At 35.6% G+C, this 26,286-nt stretch overlaps 2 protein-coding genes across 2 annotated transcripts; both read right to left on the bottom strand.

Moving 5' to 3' along the window:
* LOC18766460 (protein S-acyltransferase 8) lies at window positions 599–7,504 on the bottom strand. Its single transcript, XM_020570480.1, has 5 exons — window positions 7,040–7,504; window positions 4,611–4,796; window positions 2,881–3,213; window positions 2,484–2,717; window positions 599–1,517 (listed from the first exon to the last, which is right to left on the bottom strand). Exons 1-5 carry the CDS (start codon window positions 7,076–7,078, stop codon window positions 1,008–1,010), a joined length of 1,302 nt encoding a protein of 433 aa, XP_020426069.1. The 5' UTR covers window positions 7,079–7,504; the 3' UTR covers window positions 599–1,007.
* Window positions 18,302–19,086, bottom strand: LOC109950784. The gene is made up of 2 exons (XM_020570902.1): window positions 19,026–19,086; window positions 18,302–18,867 (listed from the first exon to the last, which is right to left on the bottom strand). Exons 1-2 carry the CDS (start codon window positions 19,084–19,086, stop codon window positions 18,302–18,304), a joined length of 627 nt encoding a protein of 208 aa, XP_020426491.1.

Raw genomic sequence — 26,286 nt, forward strand, 5'->3', positions numbered from 1 at the left:
AACATGTGTTGGGTAAGGGATAAAGATAAAGGCTAAATAAATCAACCTACAGTGACAGCCATCCTCTTCACCCTTTACCCACAAGAAACAAAGGATGAAATATTCAAAGAGGTATAGGTGACTAGATTCAAAATTTTCATCCGGAATTCAGACCCCGCGGCGCACTTGGCGCAGACAATGACACACTTCTCTCCTCATCTCCCCTCCTTATTGGAAGGTTTAGCATTGGAGTGGTTCAAAGATCAGCCAACAAGCTCGATCTCTTGTTGGGAAGAGATAAAGCTGGCCTTTCTTGGGGCCTGTTCCTTTTACAAGGATATGAATAATAAGTTTGAGAGGGCAAACGTCTGAGTAGCCATAATAAGTTTATGGCTACAAAAATTCATATCAAGATCGCATCGAAAGCCTTCAAGAAGGGTTTGCTAACTTACCACCTTCTCTATGGGCACGGACCAAAACATGCATCACGTCTTACAGAGAGCAGAGAAATACGTACGATGAGCAATTTGAAAAGCCCAAGAGGAAGAAAACTCTCCCAAGAAGGCAGCAAAATGATTTGATTAACCAACTTATCATCAAGCAGCACAAAATGATCAAATGAGAACTGATTTTTTCTGTTTTTCTGAGTGCCCAGGTAGGTGATTGTTTTACACAAAAGAATAAGGCCATTATACCAAATTGGATTCACCGTCGCAAATAGTTACATAATTCTAAGGAGATGGAAAAAAATATATTAATTTACGAAAAATGGCAAAGACGCTATCCCCTTCATTCCCAAACAATTACAAACACATTCCTATTCTATTAGGAAGGAAATCGTAAACAAGCATTCCCACAAAAGAAGGTCATATATGTTTTACACCTGAAGGGAATACATTCAACCCCCTTGACATAATTGCGAGTTTCTGGTCAATGGCATTTCCTTCCCAACCTGGAAATGAACATCCAATAATCACAGATCATCAAAACACACGCCATCTTAAGATCAATAATTCAAACTACCCCCATCATTGAACCACATCCTTCGAAGTGACATGACCTCTACCTTCAGTGACATTCGTGTTACCAATGACCTCCGGTGCAATTTCCCAGCTCCCACTTCTCCTTCCCCAACTAGAGTGACGCGCATCAGATCGAATGGTGGGAGCCCGGTGATCTGAACCCAAAGCAGAGTCAACCTCTGAGGTATTATGAGGAGGTCCGTTGCTCCCTCTACTGCGTATGTCCTCATCAATTTCTTCAATGTTACGACGCTGCGAGATCTTCAACAGATCTTCACCAATATCTAAGTCATCCTCAACCTTTGAACGTGGATCCCCACCCAATTCATCTGGTTCTATTTCCCGTGCAGTGGGCAAAGGAGGAGGCCTTTGTAACTCCTCTTCAACGAAAGCCCGAAAGTTATTCCTTGAGGGTTTTAATTCTGTGCAAAATACTTCAAGAAAGTTATTTAAGCAACCCCGGTTGTAAACATTGATCCTGTTGTCAGCTCGGTACCTGAAGTTTTCATATGTAGTCTGAAAAGAGAGTAATGGTATCTGGATATTAGTATAATTAAAAGAGGGAATACATTAGACTGTAAAGCAACAAATACTTTCTTCCAAAGGAAGGGGTTAAAATGATGATTCAAATAGTAAAAGGTATAATTAAGGACTCAAGATACTTTCCACACGGGGAAAAGAAAGCCACCAGACCCAAATTAACCATATACCTAATAAGTGAAGTTAGTGCCAGGTTTCTCTGTCTGACCTCTTCTTTTTTTCCTTTTTATCAGACATTTTCTGGGGGATGAGGGGAGTAAATACCTTGACAATTACCCTACATAGTGACATTAACTAAGTACAAATCTACATTGGTGAGCGAGCCTCGTATAGAGTGACATCAATCAAGTACAGATCTACACTGGTGAGAGAAACGCCCACAGTTTTTAGTAGAAAGCTATTAGTGGCTGTCAATTGTACAGTTCCATCATAGACGAAGGGAGTCGATGTCGTACAAGTTACAAGAGATGGGGAAGCACCTCCAGCAATGACCAAACACACCATACATTTATCACTCAGTCACAGATCATCTGCTTTAAGTTCAATTCTTTAAACAAACCATCTGACACCTCAACATGAACATATTGACACAAAAGAAAACACCAATCTGAAATATTAATAACGCTCGAGTCATTTCTTTAACCCATCAGAAGGTTATATAATTAATTCAGCTTCTATCCTCACTACCGGTAAGTGACATGAGGTGCATACTTGCATTTATTTTAACTATGAGATCCTAAACACATCTGAGATGCTGTCATCGTCAACTTAACAAAGAAGCATGTTAACAACTTATGGAATTAGTACTACCACTTGGGCCATCGCCAACATACTTTATGAACCTCATTTAGAAGGACTTGGACATAAAATTCAATTTTGGTAAAACCGATTGTGAAAGTCTCAGGGTGAACCAACAAATACACCAAGAAGAAGATGACTGACCTGGTTGGTACCTATAAGGTACAAATGGAAGCCAGTTAGTCCACCAACAAACCAAAGAGAAATGAAACAATAGGCCATTAGTATCACAGATGCAGGAGATTCTTTCATTGCCTTCCAAACTGTCCCGTGATAATCGTCCATCAGAATTTTGATGTATAAAGCTGATAGTGAGAATACGTAGATGCAGAGAAGAGTTGCAGAAGAAACGAAGAGAAAGAAGTAACGATAATTGCACTGCACATAACCCAGACAATTAGATTTTCTAATACAAATGCCTCCTGAAGGAAATAAAAATCAACTACAAACAATAATACACACATCAATCTATCCAGAGCAATAGTAATGGGTAAAGTACAAATCACACAACACAATTATGTTTTGCATGTTAACATCATACCTGTCCAATGCATTGGCCCACCCAAGGGCAGTGGTGATCAAAGCGTTCCACACAATTGTTGCAAATAGAACAATGGGAGCAACGAGGTGGACGATATAGCATACAAGTGTCACAATACTTCACTCTCACAGGAAGACCATTGACCATCACTTCTTTTGTTCTAGGGAATTGAAGGCTTGGAGTCTGTCTTCCACCAGCATTAGCAGCCACTTGTCTTCCACCAACATCAATAGAAACTGACGGGTCATAACGAAATTCTTCCTCCGGTGGATGTGCATTTCGTGGAATAATCCCAGGGTCCCGTGCTGAAGTAAGAAAAAGAAGCACCAACACCTATCAAAATCAACTAAAGAATTAATTTATGCCAAAAACTAGGACAATAGAAGAGAGAGAACTGAAGCGGAAACACCATCGGAGAGACTGTTACCAATATGAATAAGAATGTTATCTAAGACAATGAAACAAGGGGGAAAAAAAAAACATTTCAGAGGGTGATGAATATCATAATCTGAATACCAGAGTTGCAAATCACTACACTTCATGGCTATGCAGTATGTCAGAAGAAGATTAACCAATGAATTATGATACATATATTCCAAAAATTAGGCGACCTTGAATCAAGGCCTTAAAATAAATGGAGAGAAAAATTCTTCTAACAGAGTTCAGGGACTATTCTTTTATGTTATACTATCTGATTGGAAAGCAGAAGTATCTAGAGTCTTGTTCTTGTCATCTGAGCTATTTTGATTTCATCTTTTCCGGTGGCTATTTTATAATCCTTAGAAATTGCTGTCAGGTCTTATAGGCCAGAGGACAACTTGCCCTCTATCCTCTATTTTGTACCCTTTGAGTTTCCTTTTATGTAAATTTGTTTCTTATCAAAAACCCCTGACAGCAGAGTAAGGCCTGTGTATAAATTTGTAGCGACACAGTTTTCCTCCATTTTTTAGTAAGCCAAACAAAGTCTGCTCTTTAATATTAATTGCTCACAATTTCCTATAAAAAATTATCTATTCTTTACAATTATAGAGAAAAGTCAATTTGAGTGAAAAGCCTCAAGACCTAAACATAAGATTTACAACAAATGAATCATGAGAGCTTGAAATGAAACTTAATCTTAATCATCATGACAACACCACCAATCACATGCCAAATGTTCAACTAACAGTGCTCATAAAATCAATTTCATGGGACTCTGGGATTCCGAGGTAAAACAGTCACTGGCAAGTTTGTAGAAGTGTCAATAGTAATATTTGCAGACCCAATGGAAGACAACACAGGGCAACCCCAGAAACAGAATAACATTATTATGCCTATTAATGGCCACATTACCCAAACCGTTCATCTGCATGCGGGCATGCCAAGCACATGACCTTCAATTAATTGATCACCATGACAATATCTCTCTCTGGTCCACCCCCACTTATCTAGCCCCACCACCCATCCAGGACCCAGCTCACAAACCCCCCGCCATCCCAACCCCTTCCCCTTATTCCATCCAGGCCCCCTCACCATTATTCACATTTACATAAAATAAAATAAAATAACTTCAATTGGACGAAGGGAACGCGTTGACTAACGTAGTCAAACACAGGGACCAAACTGACCATGCATGTAAAAGACAGGGACCCAAAAGGTATCTAACCCTAAAATAATCCTATACTAGATGAGTGCAAAATCATCAAAAACAAAAAACAAGAACCAAACAAATAAAAGGTTATGAGACTTACATAGATAGTAAATACAATTGCTACCACTAGTATTGCATATCCTGCATTATATGATGAAAACTCATGCCGGAGATGCCATGCAACAAATACACAAAAGATCACAACCGGAGCAATGATCAACAATAATGTGACAAGCAGTGACTTGGCATCTGGCCCAAATATCAACCTTCCACCGAGGATGAACTTCTGCAAAAGATGAACAGAAAGGAAGTTAAAGAACAAAATCAAAATTGAGAGTGGGGGGAGAGAGAGAGAGTGGAAGAAGAGAACAGAATTTGATCAAACTAGAGCAATTACAGTAGGCAATGGAGATTATAGCTAGGCTCGTGATATTAAAAAGTCCATAAATCATTTGTTTTTCCTCAATCATTCAAATACAAACATAGAGCAAACAGTCATATAAGAGCTACAGTTGCAGTGCTGGAGATCAGTCATTATGAAGATGTGTTATGTTCTTGCCAGAGCAAGAAACTGATCAACCTAACAATGATGAGTGCAAATAATTTCAGCTACTTCTGTATATAGACATACAGTTTACAAACAGGGCCCTCCTTAGAAGTGATTCTGTTTTTAGAGATCTCACTGTTGACCCCACCAAGATATGCATTCAAATTATCTAAACTGTTCATTTTATACCCAAACTAAAAATCATTTTTTATCTTTTTTATCATAATCAGGATCATTTCAATGTTTATTTGAAACACTGTGTTCATCTACCTATTTGATCCAATTGGATGACTAAGTGACTTCTAATTAGGCTTTTTCTGTAAGGATAACCTTTGACTAAGTGACTTTCATGTTATTATTTAATGTGTTTAGTATAACTGCATCTATTCAACTACTAAATAGCAGTTTCAGCTTTAATTCATGTTATTGTACAAATGACTTAATAAAAAGGCTTAACAAGCTCAAAATATAAGCACCTCGAAAAATTAGGACAATAAACACTTATTCAAGAAATCAGATAACAAAAAATCATGAAGAAAGAGTGCCAGGGACTCGGGATAGAATGATTATTAAAACAGGCATTAAATTGCATGCCCATGCATATACATCTTAAGGTATCAATAAAAGAGCCATGCATGGCTTCGATCACATAATCTATTCTCAATGAGAATTGCATTTTCCATTCTTTTAACCAATGTTCGCTTTCATCCAACTGTAAACCTGGATTGCAGCATTGAGATAAGGAATGGGGCCTTCGGGTGGGAAAGAAACAATGCCAGATGACTCACAAACACATAAAACCAATGTGTTACAGGCCTCTTGAGGAGCAAGTTTATTGTCCTTACATGGATAAAATAGCCAAACGACAATTAAGTCCTACAAAATTGAGGCTCGTGCCAAACAGAAATACAGCAGTTAGAAGCTAGGTTAAAGATCCTTTCAAACAGTATGTAGGAACAAACAGGATCACTAGCCAAAAAATGCAGCTTTTGACATATACCTAGGAGCTGTAGGTCCTCCTCACTATGGCAGCTTATTCACTACAAAGATAATTACTATATAAAAATGGCTTTCCCAATGCTAAGCCAACTAATGTCAGCGTTTTCAACCAAAAAAAGTTCAAAAAATAGAAAGTCAGATATGATGTGGTACTAAAAAAGTGTTCTCTCCTCATACAATGAATTGCATCTAACAGAAGGGTGAAACATGGTCACAGACATAACATCAAATGGCAGTTCCTTTTTTCCTTAACATCAACTACAAGAAGTGGGCATCAAATTCACAACCTCGTAAAATGAATAAACCAAAATTACAGATAAAAGTCCGATACACCACCACTTCACTCTCATACTTCCTCATATAATACTTATGTAAACCCCAATGCAAACCTTCATCCGTTATTCTAATAAACAGTTGTTTAACTTAGTTCGCTTGAAAAATACTCAAAATTTCCTTTCCTACTCATTTCTCCATGTTCTGAGCAACCAACAGATAGAAAGTGGGAATATAAATTTTAGGAAAATAAATAAATAAAAACCAAAACTTTCCCAAATAAGAGTCTAAGCAACAAGAAGAAAACGAAAACCAGAAGCAATAAACTAGATGCTGCATTATACTTTCATTTGTTTGCCTAGGAAAAGCAAATGAAATAGAAGAAAATGGCAACTACAAGCTCTAAATGACCTTTTATAAACAAACCCAGAAACCAATACCACTCAACTGCGTCCACCACCCGAAGCTCCTGAAGTTCATTGTTCCTTGTATTTCATCAAGCAAAAGTAAGCGTCTCCATTTTCAAAGCAACCAAACTGGAAATAAACTTAAAAAACCTAATTTGAACCAAACTTAAGACTGTAACCAAACGAACACTGAATCAATCAAAACTCACTAATTTTCGCACAAACCAAACAAATCTAAAGCATACCCAAATGATAAATCCCAGTAAAAGATCCAAATTTGAAACCCAAGAAAGAGAGCCTTACATTACTTCCTTTCCACACTTCGTACACGCGCTTTGCCATGAGAGAACTCAACTCGCTTGTCTTGACGCACTAGGCAGGAACAGAGTCGAAGATTTGGAACTTGTGGGCGTTCATCTCCTTCGCATTCACACACTCCCCAAAACCCAAATCACAATGAAACCCTGCCGCACTCTGCTTTTCGGCGATTGAAGATAAATTCGACAACGGGCTGTGGGCTTTCTGAAGGATTCAAAAACGAAATGTAATGCCAAATGTTTTGTGAGATGGCGGTTTCAATTTCAGAAATTTGGGAGTGTGATTTTTTGTGTGGAATATTTTTTTGTGGAAAATTGTGTACACTCGGATATATAGGGAAATTGGAAAAGGGCAAAAAGAAACTAACAACAATAAATCAGAGGAATTTTTTGAATTTTGATCCGATTAGCCTGTAGTTCTGTAGGTTTAGGGTTCTTTTGGTTATAAAAAAGTTTTTAAAAAAAATAAAAGAAATATATGAATTTACTTGTCTACCCCTTAACGAGTATAAACCTTTTTAATTTAGCTGCCACATTTGGAACAGATGGCGGGCCATGTTTGATGCACAGATAATATGTTTCTTTATGACTTTTTTTTTTACCTTTATTTTGGGTTTTTTATGATACCAAAGAATGCATGACCAGCCAGCCTAGGAGATTGAAGATCCTCTTTCTATGCATTTTGCATGTCTTCCATGTTTTTTTTTTTTTTTTTTTTGAGTAATTAACGGTCATGATTGTGGTTTCCAGCATCTTATTTCTTTTGAGGCTTACATATATATTTTTTTTAATCAAAGATATATTTCATTAGATAAATTTTAATAGTATAATCAAAGATATCGACATGATGTCTAGAGTACAATCCTAAGACAGCAACAAATTAACATGTTTGAAATAAAATTGACGCGCATAAAAGCCGCACTAACACTTCTAGCTCGCATCACTATAATTAACCATAAGCTCGAACAAAGTCCATAAACCTAACATAACCTAAACTCTAAGGCAACCCATGAGCCTAAATGAACCCTATCCCCACCACATCTTCGCGGTCACACCCGCCACTGCATCCATAACAGGTTTGGAGAAAATATGATTTCCAGCGGTCTACTTGCACATAAGAGCAAACAAATTAACGAAAACAACAACTTACCAAAGAACAATTGGGTGATTTGCAACAACCTATGTCAAAGACGATATATAACCAAATTTAGAGAACATAAGCGGTGTTGGAAAGTTGGTTTTAGGAGAATGATTTGATTGATAACATAGCCCAAAAAGGGTGATGGAGAACTTCAATCTGAGCATGGCTTAGAAGATTTCACCACAAGGGGCATCTTATTCAAACGCTCTAGTGGACTTATTCATTAACCCAAAGGAAAAGACGAGAAAAGAGTAGGGCAAGGAAGGGTCATGACGCTTCTTTTTCCTCCCCATCTATGGAGTTTTCCTTTGGGACTCACAGAGGAAGAGAGAGACTAACCCTTTTTTTTTTTCTTTTGAAGTTGGAACTTGAAGGTACAAAAGGCTCGTTTCACATTTCTAGAACAAATCAAGTGATGTGCAGACGAAAATGAAAATAACATCATGTTATGATGAGATTTCTATGATTAACGGTCGTGATTAAGATATTCTAAGACATAATGTACTTGAATGGAGGGTTATCACACAAAGTTACCTTTGTGACATTAATTAGAGAAGATCCATCCTCCTATTCGAAAAGAGTTTGACAGTTGATCAAATTCTGAGTATGTAGCAATGCTGGTTTTGAACTAAATGTCCAACCTTTAATTCTATTGTTCTTATTGGTTTTCCTTTTTTATTCTACTTCTAGGAGGATTTTGAATATTGTTAGATGATAAACGAGGTTCGAGTTTGCAAAGCGAATACTAGGGTGAAAATGTATTGGACCTTCTTATGATTTCTCTAAACTTATTTGAGTTATGAAGCGATAGTGTATGCATATAATAAATATACTACATATGAAAATAATCCTTGGGATTTGCTGAGGTTTTTAAGAACTATGCATACCCATCGTGTCACTAGTGAGAATGAAGTAGTGGTTGATCATTATGTTAATGAGGTGTTGTGTCCGGGCTTCCTAAGCCTTGTCCATGAGTGCCAAAATAGCGGCTGATGCGTTTGTCCATTAGGTTGCAGAGTTTTCGGTTCCCAATGAGGTCATTGAAATGACAGTTGATGATGAAGCATACTTTCGAGAAGAAACTTGTCTCTCTTTAGTCTTGTTATATCATAAGTAGAGAATCAGTAAATCTCGTAGATGTAGTAGCATGGAGAAGTTTGTATGGTTCGAGATGATACATGTGATAATACCTGTAGGATGACTAAAAATGCCTAGAGGAGGGTGAATAGGCCAATTTAAGATTATAATCAAATAAGTAAAAATAAACTTCGGTAGCAGGATTGATATGGCTTATCAATCCTGAAACGTGCTGAGCATAAAATAAAAAAACATGCAGAGAATTATTTTACGTGGTAAAACCCCACCTCTAGGGAAAATTCACGGGACTCCTCAGTCCAACTCAAATCCACTATAGAACGATGATTACAAGAAGTACTCACACACTTATCCTAAACTCATTCTAGATAATGTTTACAGACTTCTTCATAACTCAACTTCTGTCACGGGATGATCTTCGACACTCCTTATGTTGAACGCAATACTAACCACGATTACTTCAAGCTCGCCAGAGAAAAACCGCCACCACAGTCTTGGTGCCCTCAACCGTATGAGTTACCGACATGCATATGAATACAATATGAATGATTAAAGTGTTTGATAAATTACCAAGTAAACATGGAACACTTTGATGATTTATCTCAAATATATGCACAGTAACTTTCTTAAGAATTTTAGATACTTGAACAAAATATGGGAAAGCTGTGTCTGATAAAAGAGATGCACACAATGATTTATACAAAACCTATTCTTCACAATCATGTGAAGGCCCACAGCCTCAACTCAAAGTCTTGCCATGCATTCAATTTGATAGTCTTGGAATCCTATATGGTTTCGTCATGTTCTATAGTATAAAAAATGGTTTTCCAACCATCAATTGTTATCCAATGAAACAATGTATATCAACATGTAAACAACGAAGCCAAATAGAATATTAATTGAAACAAACTTTCCAAGACCAAAATGATGAAAACATAATCTTTTAACTTAAATCAAAATAGAGTTTAACTAGGAAAGTAATCTCAAGATATAAAATCTAATCCTATTAAAAATAGGATTAACATTAAAATACTTGATTGAAAATAACTCCAACTAGGAATCCTATAATGAATGCATGATTATGTCATGATTTACCTTAACTCAGTTTCTCATATCGATCACGTTATACTTCAAACATCCAAAATGAATGTGTTGCGTCAAAGCTTCTAGTAAAACATGTTCACACACTAATTCCCAACCTATGCTAGAGTCTAGGAAATTACAATACAATTTTCATACTAACAACATGGTTACTGTATAATAATTTCTAGGGAGTTAAAACCATAGATGATACAAGGTTGATTAACGGTCGTGATTAAGATATTCTAAGGGTTGCAAGGGATTTTGAATACTGTTAGGTCATAAACGAGATTAGAATTTGCCATGATAATTTAGGAGATCAGAACATTTTTATCATGCGTAAAGAATCGGTAAATGTAATAGATATTGACGGTAGAGAGAGATTTGTATGGTCGGATGAAGATTGACCAAAGATTGATTTATTTGGTGTTAAAGATTTTCTAGATGATACACTACCTCGTCACGTCACTTATTACTACTTGTAATTTACATATTTCTTTAACAAGATAATGAATGATGATTTTGATTTATGAAGTTTTTTCGGGGAAACTACTCAAGTTTCCTCTTTGTTGGATCCACACTTTCAATTGAAATGTGCTTTTGAACTTGGAGATGCGAACAGAAAGATTGATTTTAAGGGTGACGCACTGTTTTGTCTAACAGTATGCCTCTTGAAGAAAATGGGACCGTAAAAAAGGCTTATTTCACCTTTCTCGAACAACAAATCAAGTGATGTGTAGGCAAAAATGAAGATAACACCATAGTATGATGAGATTGTTGTGATTAACGATCATGATTGAGATATTCAATGGCATTATGTACTTAAATGGTGGGACATAACACCAAGTTACCTTTGTGAACACTTATTAGAGAAAATTCATCCTCTTATTCGAAAAGAGAGAGAAAGTTGGCTAAATTGCGGTTTGTAATGATGCTGGTTTTGGACTAAATGTCCAACCACAAAGTCGCATATTTTATGTTCTAACTTTTTCTAACTAATGAAAAGTTAAACTTAATCGAAATTTAAAATATCTGATCAAATACATAATTTGTTATACCACAACTGTATCAAAAAACTTCCTAACAACACACTTGATAGGGAGTTAAAATCCTAGTGGAAAAATAATATACAGTAAGTATGTATAGGAAATTAATATGATTATTGTTATTACATTATTTTTGTTCTCTAGTTTGATTTGCTCGCATTTTTAAAACTATTATCTTGCTACCTATTTAGTAGCGTTTTGAATAGATTGTTGAAGATGTCAGTGTTAATATATTTTACTTTACTCCATTTTGTGTAAAATTTTAAATAGGTTGTTGAGGATGGTAATAAGTATGAGTCTATTTCTCTACTTTTAATTCTTTTGTTCTTATTGGTTTTTCTTTTTTGTTGTACTTATAGGAGGATTTCGAATATTGTTAGATGATAAAAGAGGTTCAAGTTTGCCATAACAATTTAAGTTATTAGAACAATTATGTCATAAGTAGAGAGTCAATAAATCTCATAGATGTGGCAGGGAGAAGTTTGCATAGTCGAATGAAAAATGGCGAAAATATTGATTAATTTGGTATTAGAGATTTTCTAGATGATACATGGCCTCTTCACGTCACTTGTTACCTCATTTACTATTTCATTTTCTTTTACAAAATAATAAATGATTATTTTGATTATGACGTCTTTGTGGGGAAACTACTTAAGCTTCCTCTTCTGTTGGAGCTACAGTCTCGGTTGAAGTATGTTTATGAACTTGGAGAGGCAAATAGAAAGAAAGATTGATTAGGGTGACACTTTTTATGTTCAATATATGTGCTGCTTGAAGAAATTGGGGAGGTACAAGATGCTCAAGTCTGCAGAGCCAATACTAGGGTGAAAGTGTACTGGACCTCCTTATGATTTCTCTAAACTTATTTGAGTTATGAAGTGATAATGTATGCATATAATAAGTATACTACATATAAAAATAATCCTTGAGATTTTGTGAGGTTTTTAAGAAATAAGCATACCTACCGTGTCACCAGTGAGAATGAAGTGGCGGTTGATCATTATGTTAATGAGGTGCTGTGTCCAGGCTTCTTAAGCCTTGTCCATGAGAATGCCAATATAGCGGCTGATGCATTTGTCCATTAAGTTGCAGAGTTTTCGGTTCCCAATGGGCTCATTGAAATGAAGGTTGATGATGAAGTGACATGGAAAAGTTTGTGTGGTCGGATGAAAATTGGCGAGAGGTTGATTAATTTGGTGTTAGAGATTTTCTGAATGATACATTGCCTCGTCGCGTCACTTATTACTGCTTCTAATTTATATATTTCTTTAACAAGATAATAAATGATGATTTTGATTTATGACGCCTTTTTGAGGAAACTACTCAAGTTTCTCCTTTGTTGGATCCACAATTTCAATTGAAATGTTCTTTTGAACTTGGAAATGCGAATAGAAAAATTGATTTTAAGAGTGACGTTAAAAAAAACTTATTTCACATTTCTCGAACAACAAATCAAGCGATGTGTAGGCAAAAATGAAGATAACACCATGGTATGATGAGATTGTTGTGATTAACGGTTATGATTGAGATATTCAACAGCATTATGTACTTGAATGGCGGGATATCACACCAAGTTACCTTTATGAACACTTATTAGAGAAAATTCATTCTTCTATTCTTTCTAACTAATGAAAAGTTAAACTTAATCGAAATTTGAAATATTTGATCAAGTATATGACCTGTTATACCACAACTGTATCAAAGAACTTCCTAACAATACACTTAATAGGGAGTTAAAATCCTAGTAGAAAAATAATATACAGTAAATATGCATAGGAAATTAATATGATTATTGTTACTACAATATTTTTGTTCGCTAGTTTGATTTGCTCGCACTTTTAAAACTATTAACTTTCTACCTATTGAGTAGTGTTTTGCATAGGTTGTTGAGGATGTCAGTATGAATATGTTTTCCTTTACTCCATTTTGGGTAAGGTTTTAAATAGGTTGTTGAATATGGTAATGAGTATGAGTCTATTTCTCTACTTTTAATTCTCTTGTTCTTATTGGTTTTCCTTTTTTGTTCTACTTCTAGGAGGATTTTGAATATTGTTAGATGATAAACGAGGTTGGATTTTGCAAAGCGAATACTATGGTGAAAATGTATTAGACCTCCTTATGATTTCTCTAAACTTATTTGACTTATGAAGCGATAGTGTATGCATATAATAAGTATACTATATATGAAAATAATCATTGGGATTTGCTGAGGTTTTTAAGAAATATGCATACCCACCGTGTCACTAGTGAGAATCAATTGGCAGTTGATCATTATGTTAATGAGGTGTTGTGTCTGTGCTTTCTAAGCCTTGTCCATGAGAATGCCAATATAGCGGCTGATGCGTTTGTCCATTAGGTTGCAGAGTTTTCGGTTCCCAATGGGATTATTGAAATGACAGTTGATGATAAAGCATACTTTTGAGAAGAAACTGTTAGTTCTATTTCACATGTAATCTATAAGCACTAACCTTGAGAAGCCATTAGAGCAAGCACAGCAACAGCAGCAAATACGACACGACTGGCCTTGGTCTTGCTCTCTCTATGCACTCTAAATCTCTCCTATATGGGTAGGAATATGAGTCTGTTTTCTGTGCATGAGAGTGGGGACCCAAGCCTTAGTTTTATAGGTGAGAGCCTTGAGGTTCCTAGCCCATCAAGGAATCCTTAAAGCTTATCCTTATCACCTCCCGAATACATAACCTAATATAATAGATATTCCACAAGTGAGATAGAGCTTCAACTCTATCATACTTATCCGTGTATACCAAGCTTATCTCTCCCTTGTATCCCTAATCAGATTGGATTCTGAAATGGATGTGAACTCAAATAGAGTTCTTACATTCTCCCACTTGAGTAAAACATCCATTTAAGACTCTTCTTTAAAGATCAAGGATCAAAACCTTATGTGCACAGTTTGGAAAGACAGCTTGATAACAATATCTATATCAAACTCATTGTCAAATATTACCAACTTAAAGGACTACAGACATGATAACCATTACATGGTATCATCCACCTATAATCACAGCAAGCAGTAACATACACATAGAGTACCAACAAGCTATGTCTAACATCATATGATGAATGATCTAATCTTTGAAGTTATTCATTCACCACACGAATGGTCCCCTTTATGATCAATATATTTATACACATGATCTTACCTGTAGCTTAAATAGTTTTACAACTTGAACTGTAAACTGTAATCATATTGCAAAATCAATGAAACTGAATCAATATTCATTTAAGAATCCAAAATATCCAGAATAATTTAATTAGATGATAGAACAAAAATACCAGCTCAAACAACAAACAAAACTTAAACAAAATAGCTGAAATGAAAACAAGTCATCAACTCCCACTAGACCAAAGAATCTTCGAAACTGGACAGTAACCCTATATTGGTCACATGCTTATGAAAAGCATTGTTTGGAATTGCTTTATTTAAGGGATCTGCTATCATTTCTGTAGTGTTGATATAATCAACAGTGGTTAAGCCCTCTCGAACCTTTTCTCTTACTAGCAAATACTTCACTTTCATATGCTTGAGTCCAGCAGACCTTTTATTGTTCTTGCAAAAGAACACTGCTCCTTTATTGTCACAAAACAGCTGAATAGGTTTCTCTATAGAATCAACTACTTTTAGGTCTTGTATGAAATTCTTCAACCACATGGCATGTGAAGGAGCTTCATAACACGCCAAGTACTCAGCAAACATAGTAGATGTAGCTATAGATGGTTGTTTTGCACTTTTCCAAGCAACTGCACCTCCTCCCATCATGAACACAAAACTGGAAGTCGACTGGGAAGTATCTTTGCATCCTGCAAAAATCTGAATCTGTGTAACCAACCAACTCCAAGCTATCTGTTCTTTTGTAAACTAACATATGTCCTTTTGTTCTTTGCATATACCTCAACACTTTCTTTGCAGCCTTCTAATGTGCAATGCCCGGATCAGATTGATACCTGCCTAATATACTAATGGAAAATGCTAGATCAGGTCGTGTGCACACTTGTGCATACATGATACTGCCCACTACCGAAGCATATGATTTGTCCTTCATTTCTGTCCTTTCTACATCATTCCTTGGACAATCTTCTTTGCTTAGTTTGTCTCCCTTTGAAACAGGGACCTCAGCTCCATTACTTTGTAGCATGTTAAATCTCTTCAACACCTTCTCAATATATGCCTTTTGAGACAAACCTAGCAGCCCTTTTTCTCTATCTCTGTGGATTTCGATTCCTAATACATATGATGCTTCTCCAAGGTCCTTCATCTCAAAGCACATGGAAAGAAAACTCTTAGTCTCATGTAAAAGACTTTCATCACTACTAGCATGCAAGATGTCATCTACATAAAGAACTAGAAAAATGAATTTACTCCTACTGAATTTTAAGTATATGCACTCATCTAATCTGTTTTCGACAAAACCATTTGAAGTAATGATCTTGTCAAACTTGAGATACCATTGTTTAGAGGCTTGCTTCAAACCATAAATTGATTTGTTCAATTTACATACCAAATGCTCACTGCCTTCTTCTATAAAACCCTCAGGTTGCAGCATGAAAATTTCTTCACTCAAATCTCCATTGAGAAAAGTTGTTTTCACATCCATTTGATGTAAAAACAAATCAAAATTAGCCACAAGTGCCATTATGATCCTAAAAGCATCCTTGGTTGAAACTGGTGAGAAAGTTTCATTGTAGTCTACTCCTTCTTGTTGTCTGAAGCTCTTGGCCACTAACCTTGCTTTGTGTCTCTCAATGTTACCCTTAGAGTCTTTCTTGGTTTTGAACACCCATTTACAACCAATAGATTTAATTCCTTGTCTTGGCTCAACTAGCTCCCACACATTGTTGCTTTGCATGGATTCCAACTCAGATTGCATAGCTTCAATCCACTTCTCAAAGTATTCAGTAGCCATAGCATGTTTATAATTTGATGGATCCTCAAATTCAATACCTTCAAAATCAGCTTCATTCAATTATACAAAATCTGGCAGCACATTTGGTCTTCTATCCCTTGTAGATCTTCTCAGCTCTTGTTGTGGCAACTGTTGGTTCCCAAATGCCTCAGGTTCATTCTCTTCCCCATTCAAATCCTCCATGTCTTGGTCATGAATCACAGGTTCAGTTGATGCATTAGTTTGAGAAGACATTTGATTTAATGGTAAAGGTAACACTAGATTTGTGACAATTACAGGTTTAGCTCCTATTTCTCCTTCTTCCTCAAAGACAAAGTCTTTGTTAACTCCTTCATTGTCATCATGCTCTATAAACCTTGCCTTGCTTGTCTCCACAATTCTATTCACGTAATTAGGACAATAGAATCGAAAACCTTTTGATCTGTCAGCATATCCAATGAATCTGCAGCTCACTGTTTTTGGATCAAGTTTAGCAAGCTCAGGATTATAGACTTTGGCTTCAGCTCTACAACCCCAAACATGCAAGTGATTAAGGCTAGGTTTTCTCTTATTCCACAACTCGAAAGGAGTCTTGGGAACTTACTTGCTTGGACATCTATTTAGAATGTAGTTTGCAGTTTTGATTGCACACCCCACAAAAATTTTAGAAGATCAGTGTTGCAAATCATGCTTCTCACCATGTCCTTTAAAGTTCTATTTCTTCTCTCTGAAACTCCATTCTCTTGAGGTGTTCCAAGGTTTGTGTATTGAGCAATAATTCCACAATCCTGTAGAAATCGTGCCAATGGTGAAGGATGCCTACCTTGCTCATCATACTTGCCATAATACTCTCCACACCTATCTGACCTTAGAACTTTAATCTTTAAATCTAATTGATTTTCTACTTCAGTTTTGAAGATTTTAAAAACTTCAAAAGCACTAGACTTGTTCTAGATTAGATAGATGTAACAAAACCTAGAGAAATCATCAATGAAGGTGATGAAATACCTATGACCTTCTATGGTTGGAATTGGGAATGGGCCACAGATATCTGTATGAATAATTTCAAGAAGATTCAGACTTCGAGTAGAACCTAATTTTCTCGAGTTAGTCATTTTTCCTTTAATGCATTCATTGCACTCTTCAAAATCTGAAAAATCTAAGGGAGGAAGGATTTGTTCTTTCACAAGGTATTGCATTCTTTTCTTAGACACATGGCCTAGCCTTTTATGCCATAGCTTTGCTGAATTTTCATTGTTTTGAGATCGTTTTTAACCTATGGATTCAATGGAAAAAACATTGTTTGAATTGGAACAGTTTAGTTTAAAGAGACCATCAACTAAAATACCATTGCCAACTTCACTTTTATTAAAATTCAAAATGAATCCTACCTCAGAAAAAACAAAAATAAATTTCTCCCTAACCAATCTAGAAACTGAAATCAAATTCCTTCTCATGGAAGGTACATAAGCAACATCTTTTAAAACTAAAGAAAATCCTGAAACTAGTTGAAGTTGGACTGATCCTACAGCAAGAACTGCCACATTCTTGCCATTTCCTACGAAGACATGGTCATGATCTCTACTTAGTTTGCTCTGGCTTATAAAGTCCTACAAAGAATTGGCAATGTGGATTGATGAACCAGTATCAATCCACTAAGAATTAGAAGGTATATTGATAAAACTAGACTCGAAACAAACTGAAACAGAATTTGATTTACCCTTAGTCTTCTTTTTCTCTACCCAACGCTTATACTTATGACACTCCCTCTTAAGATGACCTGTCCTCTCACAGAAATAGCACTTAAAGACATTGGTTTTGTTAACAGCTAGAGCATTGGAACCTTTGGGTGGAGAGTTAGCCTTAGTGTTGTCCTTATTGGCAACAGCAGATGAGTTTGGCTTAGGATAGTGTCTTTTTGGAGCATTGGTTGTGAGATGGACTGTGTTCACTTCTTTCTCCTTCTTCATTCTTGCCTCTTCTTAAACACAAACTGAAATCAATTCATTAAGGCTCCATTTGTCCTTTTGAGCATTGTAGATCACCTTTAGTTGAGCAAACTGAGAAGGAAGAGAATTTAATGCAAGGTGAACTAGAAAAGGGTCAGCTATAGGGATCTCAAGGGCTTTTAGCTTGCTTGCAACTTCTGTCATGCTCAAAAGATAAACCCTCATGTCCTCAACACCATCATACTTCATGATTGCAAGTTTAGTCATCAAGGTTCCAGTTTCTGCCTTCTCGGATTCTTTAAACTTCAGTCCTATAGCCTCCAAAAATTCCTTAGCATTCTCAGATTCAGTGATGCCCCCACAAATAGTTTCTGTCATGGATTTCTTCATGACAAGTAGGCATATCCTATTTGATTTCTCCCACTTCTCAAGTTTCTGCTTCTGTTCAGCATTGCTATTAGCAGTGACCTCGGGTTTCTCTTCTCTCAATGCTAAGTCGTGATCTAGAAGACCCAGAACTATCTCTAATTCTCTCTTCCACTTCTTAAAATTGCTACCAATTAGTGATTCAATTGAATTTATAGCAGAGGGATTCACAACTGAAAACATAGAATTTTGCAATACAATTAATCTTTACCCCCAAAAACTTTATGTACATATGACACACATCTGTGAACAGTATATCAAAATGCCTTTAATTTCCTTCACAAGTCCAGCAACATGAACTGTGTGATTTTCTTTTATAAAAACAATTTACTGTCTGTGGACAGCGATGCTTGATCACTCACAACAGCTAATGAACTCTCTTGTTCTATCATGGAGTACAAACAATTGGAGTTCACACTTGTAAGCAGAGAAAATCAACTGATGTACCCTGTGACACAATTTTGCCATTAGTACTTTGAGATGATATGAAACAATCAATTAATACTCGTCTGTGGACTGAGCAATAACAAAATATTCTTTATCAAAACATGGCAACACTTTATAGGATGTTATTCTTTATGCAGAATTATAACATATTTTATTAAGGAAGATCTCTTTTATCCTAAGCATATTTCTATCAAATTTTGAAACAACAAACAGCACAACATAGTCCAGGATCTCGAAACAATATATAAGATTGATTTATCAATATGGCATGCCTGAAACAATTTTAAATCAACACAGAACAAATATGCATGCTTCTCAATTTTATCTTGTTTAGACCTATAGATGCATATGACCGCTCTGATACCACATGTTAGTTCTATTTCACATGTAATCTATAAGCACTAACCTTGAGAAGCCATTACAGCAAGCACAGCAACAACAGCAAATACCACACGAACTGGCCTTGGTCTTCCTCTCTCTATGCACTCTAAATCTCTCCTATATGGGTAGGAATATGAGTCTGTTTTCTGTGCATGAGAGTGGGGACCCAAGCCTTAGTTTTATAGGTGAGAGCCTTGAGGTTTCTAGCCCATAAAGGAATCCTTAAAGCTTATCCTTATCACCTCCCGAATACATAGCCTAATATAATAGATATTCCACAAGTGAGATAGAGCTTCAACTCTATCATACTTATCCGTGTATACCCAGCTTATCTCTCTCTTGTATCCCTGATCAGATTGGATTCCTAAATGGATGTGAACTCAAATAGAGTTCTTACAGAAACTTGTCTCTCCTAAGTGTTGTTCTATCATAAGTAGAGAATCATTAAATCTTATTGATGTAGTGGCATGGAGAAGTTTGTATGTTCGGATGAAAATTGGCGAAAGTTTGATTAATTTGGTTTTAGAGATTTTCTAGATGATACATGGCCTCTACACGTCACTTATTACCTATTGTACTTTTTTTTCTTTTACAAAATAATAAATGATTATTTTGATTATGACATCTTTGTGTGGAAACTACTCAAGCTTCCTCTTCTGTTGGAGCCACAGTCTCGGTTGAATATACTTATGAACTTGGAGAGTCAAATAGAAAGAAATTTTTTTAGGGTGACACACTTTTTATGTCCAATATATGTGTCGCTTGAAGAAATTGGGATGTACAAGAGGCTCGTTCCACCTTTGTCGAACAAATCAAATGATGTGTAGACGAAAATGAAGATAACTTTATGTTATGATGAGATTGCTGTGATTAACGGTCGTGATTAATATATTCTAAGGGTTGCAAGGGATTTTGAACATTGTTAGGTCATAAGCGAGATTGGAGTTTGCCATGACAATTTACGAGATTAGAACATTTTTATCATGCGTAGAGAATCGGTAAATGTAATAGATATTGGTGATAGAGAGAGGTTTGTATAGTCGGATGAAGATTGGCAAAAGATTGACTTATTTGGTGTTAGAGATTTTCTGGATGATACATTGCCTCGTCACGTCACTTATTACTGCTTCTAATTTATATATTTCTTTAACAAGATAATAAATGATGATTTTGATTTATGACGTCTTTTCGGGGTAACTACTCAAGTTTCCTCTTTGTTGTATCCACATTTTCGATTGAAATATGCTTTTGAACTTGGAGATGCGAACGGAAAATTGATTTTAAGGGTGACGCACTATTTTGTCATACATGTGTGCCTCTTGAAGTAAATGAGACGGAAAAAAGGCTTATTTCACATTTCTCGAACAACAAATCAAGCGATGTGTATGCAAATATGAAGATAACTGTAATGACCCAAACCTAAAATTCATATTTACTTAGTACTTTATGATGCGAAAAGACAATTTTGCCCTTGGATTAAATTATGAACTCAAAGTTGACTTTTTGACCGAAAAGGAATATGACAATTTCACATACACCGTTGCGTAGAGCACGACGACACGAGTTCATAGACACGAAGTGAGCTCGAATCGGAGTTGTAACGAAGAAAATACGATTAAGAACTCCATTCTATTGGGATGAAGTGGGTGAACACAGATTGGTCGTATATGAGGATGTTGAACTGACCAAGAAACAAGTGCAAATCATTAGAGAACGACTCAAGACAGCCCAGGACCGACAAAAGAGCTATGCGGACAATAGAAGAAAAGATCTTCAGTTTGAAGTTGGAGACTGGGTATTTTTGAAGTTATCACCTTGGAAAGGTGTAGTGAGATTTGGGAAGCGGGGGAAATTAACCGTGGTATGATGAGATTGTTGTGAAAGGTCTAGAATAACGATGGTATCAGAAATATCGGTAGTCCAAAAAAATGAAAATTTCGATAGAAATATCGGGATATTATCGTTATTGATAAAAATTGAATAAAAACCATGGATATTGCAAGAAAAACTTGGAAATTTTTATCAAAACTTTGGAGGATGTTTATTTAGTCAATTATCAATTAGTTTATCACAACAACAACAAAAAAAGAGGAAGGAAATGTGTTGCATGATGGGTTTAACTTATTTAAGTTGATTATATAGCAAGCTGACAAATACTGTGAGTGTAGAAAATATGTAGTAATTAAGGAAAGAAGATTAAACACACCATAATCATTTATATATAATGATTTACTACTATATTTTACATTTTATATATTGCATGGTAAGATACATGAGTGACTTAGTACCACATAGAGTTCTTATGAGATTCAAATTTTTCACTATCTTCATCATCTTTATGTGTAGAGTAAGTGTATTATGAGGAGTAGTCATCAAATGATAAATCTCCAAAATAGTTTTGCATGTAATTGTTAACATGTCACCTGTATGGATCTCAGATTGGTTGACATTGTCTATAAGGAAAATCATTTGAAGATTAGGCCTCAGATCCTTTCCATAAGTCGCTCGATTCTATCTCAAAAGGTAAGGTCAAAGACTCACATTCTCATGTGAAAATCTAATTCTTGCATGGAAACAAAACAATATAAATGTGCATATTTTAGAATATTATCACAAAAAAATAAGAACATGGTGGTTAAGGCGTTGGAAGAGTGAAATGCTAGGGGTTTGAATCCCCTTTGTGTGTGTGCTTTGTGTTTTTTTCCTTTCTTTTTTTTATTACATTGATATTTTCGATATTTTCGATATTACAGCGATATTTTGACAAAAAATTGCTGAAGTGTGACCGAAATTATCGACATCTATATTTTTTGATATTATCGATATTTAGAGGATATGTGTATAGATACGTTCCGAAATATTCGTAACTAGAAAAAACGATAATATCCTCAATATTTTGTCGATATTATCGATATTTTAGACTAAGGTTGTGATTAACGGTCATGATTGAGATATTCAATGGCAATATGTACTTGAATGGCGGGACATCATACCAAGTTACCTTTGTGAACACTTATTAAAGAAGATTCATCCTCCTATATTGAAAGAGCGAGAAAGTTGGTCAAATTGCAGGTGTGTAACGATGCTGGTTTTGGACTAAACGTCCAACAACAAAGTCACATATTTTATGTTCTGACTTTTTCTAACTAATGAAAAGTATTTGAAACATCTAATCAAGTATTTTAAATAGGTTGTTGAGGATGATAATAAGTATGAGTCTATTTTTCTAGTTTTAATTCTCTTGTTCTTATTGGTTTTCCTTTTTTGTTCTACTTCTAGGAGGATTTTGAATATTGTTATATGATAAATGAGATTCGAGTTTGCAGAGCGCACACTAGGGTGAAAGTGAATTGGACTTTCTTATGATTTCTCTAAACTTATTTGAGTAATGAAGCGATAGTGTATGCATATATAAGTATACTACATATGAAAATAATCCTTGGGATTTGCGGAGGGTTTTAAGAAATATGCATACCCACCGTGTCACTAGTGAGAATGAAGTGGCGGTTGATCATTATGTTAATGAGGTGCTGTGTCCGTGCTTTCTAAGCCTTGTCCATGAGAATGCCAAGATAGCGGCTGATGTGTTTGTCCATTATGTTGCAAAGTTTTCGGTTCCAAATGGGGTCATTGAAATGACGGTTGATGATGAAGCATACTTTCGAGAAGAAACTTGTCTCTCTTTAGTGTTGTTATATTATAAGTAGAGAATTAGCAAATCTTGTAGATATAGTGGCATGGAGAAGTTTGCACTGTCGGATGAAGATTGGCGAAAAGTTGATTAATTTGGTTTTAGAGATTTTCCAGATGATATATGGTCTCTTCACGTCACTTGTTACCTCATGTACTTTTTTTTTTCTTTTACAAAATAATAAATGATTATTTTGATTATGACGTCTTTGTAGAGAAACTGCTCAAGCTTCCTCTTCTGTTAGAGCCACAGTCTCGGTTAAAGTATGCTTATGAACTTGGAGAGGCAAATAGAAAGAAAGATTGATAGGGTGACACTTTTTATGCTTAACATAAGTGCCGCTTGAAGAAATTGGGGAGGTACAAGAGGCTCGTTCCACCTTTCTCGAATAACTCAAGTGATGTGTAGACGAAAATGAAAATAATTTTATGTTATGATGAGATTGTGGTGATTAACGGTCGTGATTAAGATATTCTTAAGGTTACATGGGATTTTGAATACTGTTAGGTCATAAACGAGATTAGAGTTTGCCATGACAATTTAGGAGATGAGAACCTTTTTATCATAGGTAGAGAATCGGTAAATGAAATAGATATTGGTGGCAGAGAGGGGTTTATATGGTCGAATGAAGATTGGCCAAAGATTGACTTATTTGGTGTTAGAGATTTTCTAGATGATAAATTGCCTCGTCATGTCACTTATTATTGTTTATAATTTATATATTTCTTTAACAAGATAACAAATGATGATTTTGATTTATGACATTTTTGTGGGGAAACTACTCAAGTTTCCTCTTTTGTTGGATCTACACTTTCACTTGAAATATGTTTTTGAACTTGTAGATGCGAACATAAAGATTAATTTTAAGGGTGACACACTGTTTTGTCTAACATGTGTGTCTTTTAAAGAAAATGGGACGGTAAAAAGGCTTGTTTCATTTTTATCGAACAATAAATCAACCGATGTATAGGCAAAAATGAAGATAACACCATGGTATGATGGGATTGTTGTGATTAACGGTCGTGATTGAGATATTCTATGGTATTATGTACTTGAATGGAGGGACATCACACCAAGTTACCATTGTGAACACTTATTATTAAAGATCTATCAACCTATTCGAAAAGAGCAAGAAAGTTGGCCAAATTGCGGGTGTGTAACGATGCTGGTTTTGGACTAAATGTCCAACCACAAAGTTGCATATTTTATATTCTGACTCTTTCTAGCTAATGAAAAGTTAAACTTAATCGAAATTTGAAATATTTGATCAGGTACATGACTTGTTATACCACAACAGTATCAAAGAACGTCCTAACAACACACTTAATAGGGAGTTAAAACCCTAGTGGAAAAATATTATACAGTAAGTATGCATAGGAAATTAATATGATTATGGTTACTATATTATTTTTGTTTGCTAGTTTGATTTGCTCGCACTTTTAAAACTATTATCTTGCTACTTATTATGTAATGTTTTGCACAGATTGTTGAGGATGTCAGTGTGAATATGTTTTACTTTACTCCATTTTGAGTAATATGTTTTAAATAGTTTTTTAAGGATGATAATGAGTATGAGTCTATTTCTCAACTTTTAATTCTCTTGTTCTTATTGGTTTTCCTTTTTGTTCTACTTTTAGGAGGATTTTGAATAGCGTTATATGATAAACAAGGTTCGAGTTTGCCATAACCATTTAGGAGATTAGAATAGCTATATCATAAGTAGAGAATAAATAAATCTCGTAGATGTAGTGGTATGGAGAAGTTTGTATAGTCAGATGAAGATTGGTGAAAGGTTGATTAATTTGGTGTCAGAGATTTTCTAGATGATACATGGCCTATTCAGTCACTTATTACCTCATCTACTTAAAATTGAGAGTGCAGGAGCAAACGTGCCCTAAGGGTAAAAGTTCAGGATACTAAATTGAAATTAACCATAATCTAAAAGAGAGAACGGCTTTTCTCCCTCCCACTCCCTCTCTTCTCCCTTAGCAGCCCGCCGCCCCACCACTCCCTCCCTTTTTTCTCTCTTACCCCCAACCTAACACCCACAATCACCGAATTTCCTTTCTTTTCTCTCAGCATCCCACCCTCCCCACATGCACCATTTCTCTCTCTCTCTCTCTCTCTCTCTCTCGGCAACACCGTCCCATAAGAGAATATCACAACCATTGCAACCCTTGGAAAACCCATAAACGATCGTGGAATTTGCTAAACACATAAACAAAAATACCCAAAATTGAGATTTTGTGTGCTGCATTATGAACCAAGAATGTGGTTATTAAAAATTAAAAAAAAATCAAACAAGCACATGAGAAAATTCCCCAATTTTCCAACAAAACACAAGAAATTGAAAATGAAAATTTTCACGACATTCATTGTATTTCCCAGGAAAATTGGATCGGGAAAACACATACCAAAGCCAGTTAAAAGCTTGAAATATTTTTGAAAATTTTCAAGCTACTCCTTGGTTCCTACATATACAAACACAAACTCTATTTGACTCTTGCAAATATGAAATCGGGGCTTGTCAGGATGGTGGAGAAGGGGCTGGTGGGTGCCCAATTTTTGTTTTGTTTTGTTTATGTTTTTAAAAAAGAAATCTTATTTTTGAAAGAAATTAAAAATTAGAAAAATTTGACCGAAATGCCCTTCAATCCGTAAGGGAAGTTTAAAGTTAGAAGAATTTGATAGAAATTGGGCATTGTTTGTGAATTGCTTTGGACTTGAAAATCACAAGGCAAAAATGACCAAATTGAAACTACTGGCACCTTAGAGCAACTCCACCCATTTGCCTTTAGCTATGGCAAAAGGGGAGCTAGGGCAGCAACTATTCACGTGAATAGTGGTTGCCCTTCCAAATAGTATTTTGTGTTTCCACCCATTGTTATGTAGTGGTTGCCCTTCCAAATAGTATTTTGTGTTTTCACCCATTGTTATGGCTAAGGACAATTACTATTCATTTTTTTGTTTTTTTCACAAATTTTTTAATGAAAATAATTAATTTAGATAATATTTTCGGATAAGATTTCCGGGTTCCTACGTGTTAAGACTATTCATAATCGGATAAAATTTC

Source organism: Prunus persica, chromosome G8, assembly GCF_000346465.2.
Source record: "Prunus persica cultivar Lovell chromosome G8, Prunus_persica_NCBIv2, whole genome shotgun sequence".
Taxonomy (NCBI): domain Eukaryota; kingdom Viridiplantae; phylum Streptophyta; class Magnoliopsida; order Rosales; family Rosaceae; genus Prunus; species Prunus persica.

Bases quoted from the DNA above. Each gene is read 5' to 3' on its own strand.
- LOC18766460 (XM_020570480.1), bottom strand. From the start codon at position 7,078: ATGGCAAAGCGCGTGTACGAAGTGTGGAAAGGAAGTAAT. The intron at 4,797-7,039 runs GTAAGGCTCTCT...CATCTTTTGCAG, and splicing joins AAGTGTGGAAAGGAAGTAAT to AAGTTCATCCTCGGTGGAAG. The intron at 3,214-4,610 runs GTAAGTCTCATA...TGATTTTGATAG, and splicing joins CAATTGTATTTACTATCTAT to GTGTTGGTGCTTCTTTTTCT.
- LOC109950784 (XM_020570902.1), bottom strand. From the start codon at position 19,086: ATGATAGAACAAGAGAGTTCATTAGCTGTTGTGAGTGATCAAGCATCG. The intron at 18,868-19,025 runs GTAAATTGTTTT...CTATGTTTTCAG, and splicing joins AGCATCGCTGTCCACAGACA to TTGTGAATCCCTCTGCTATA.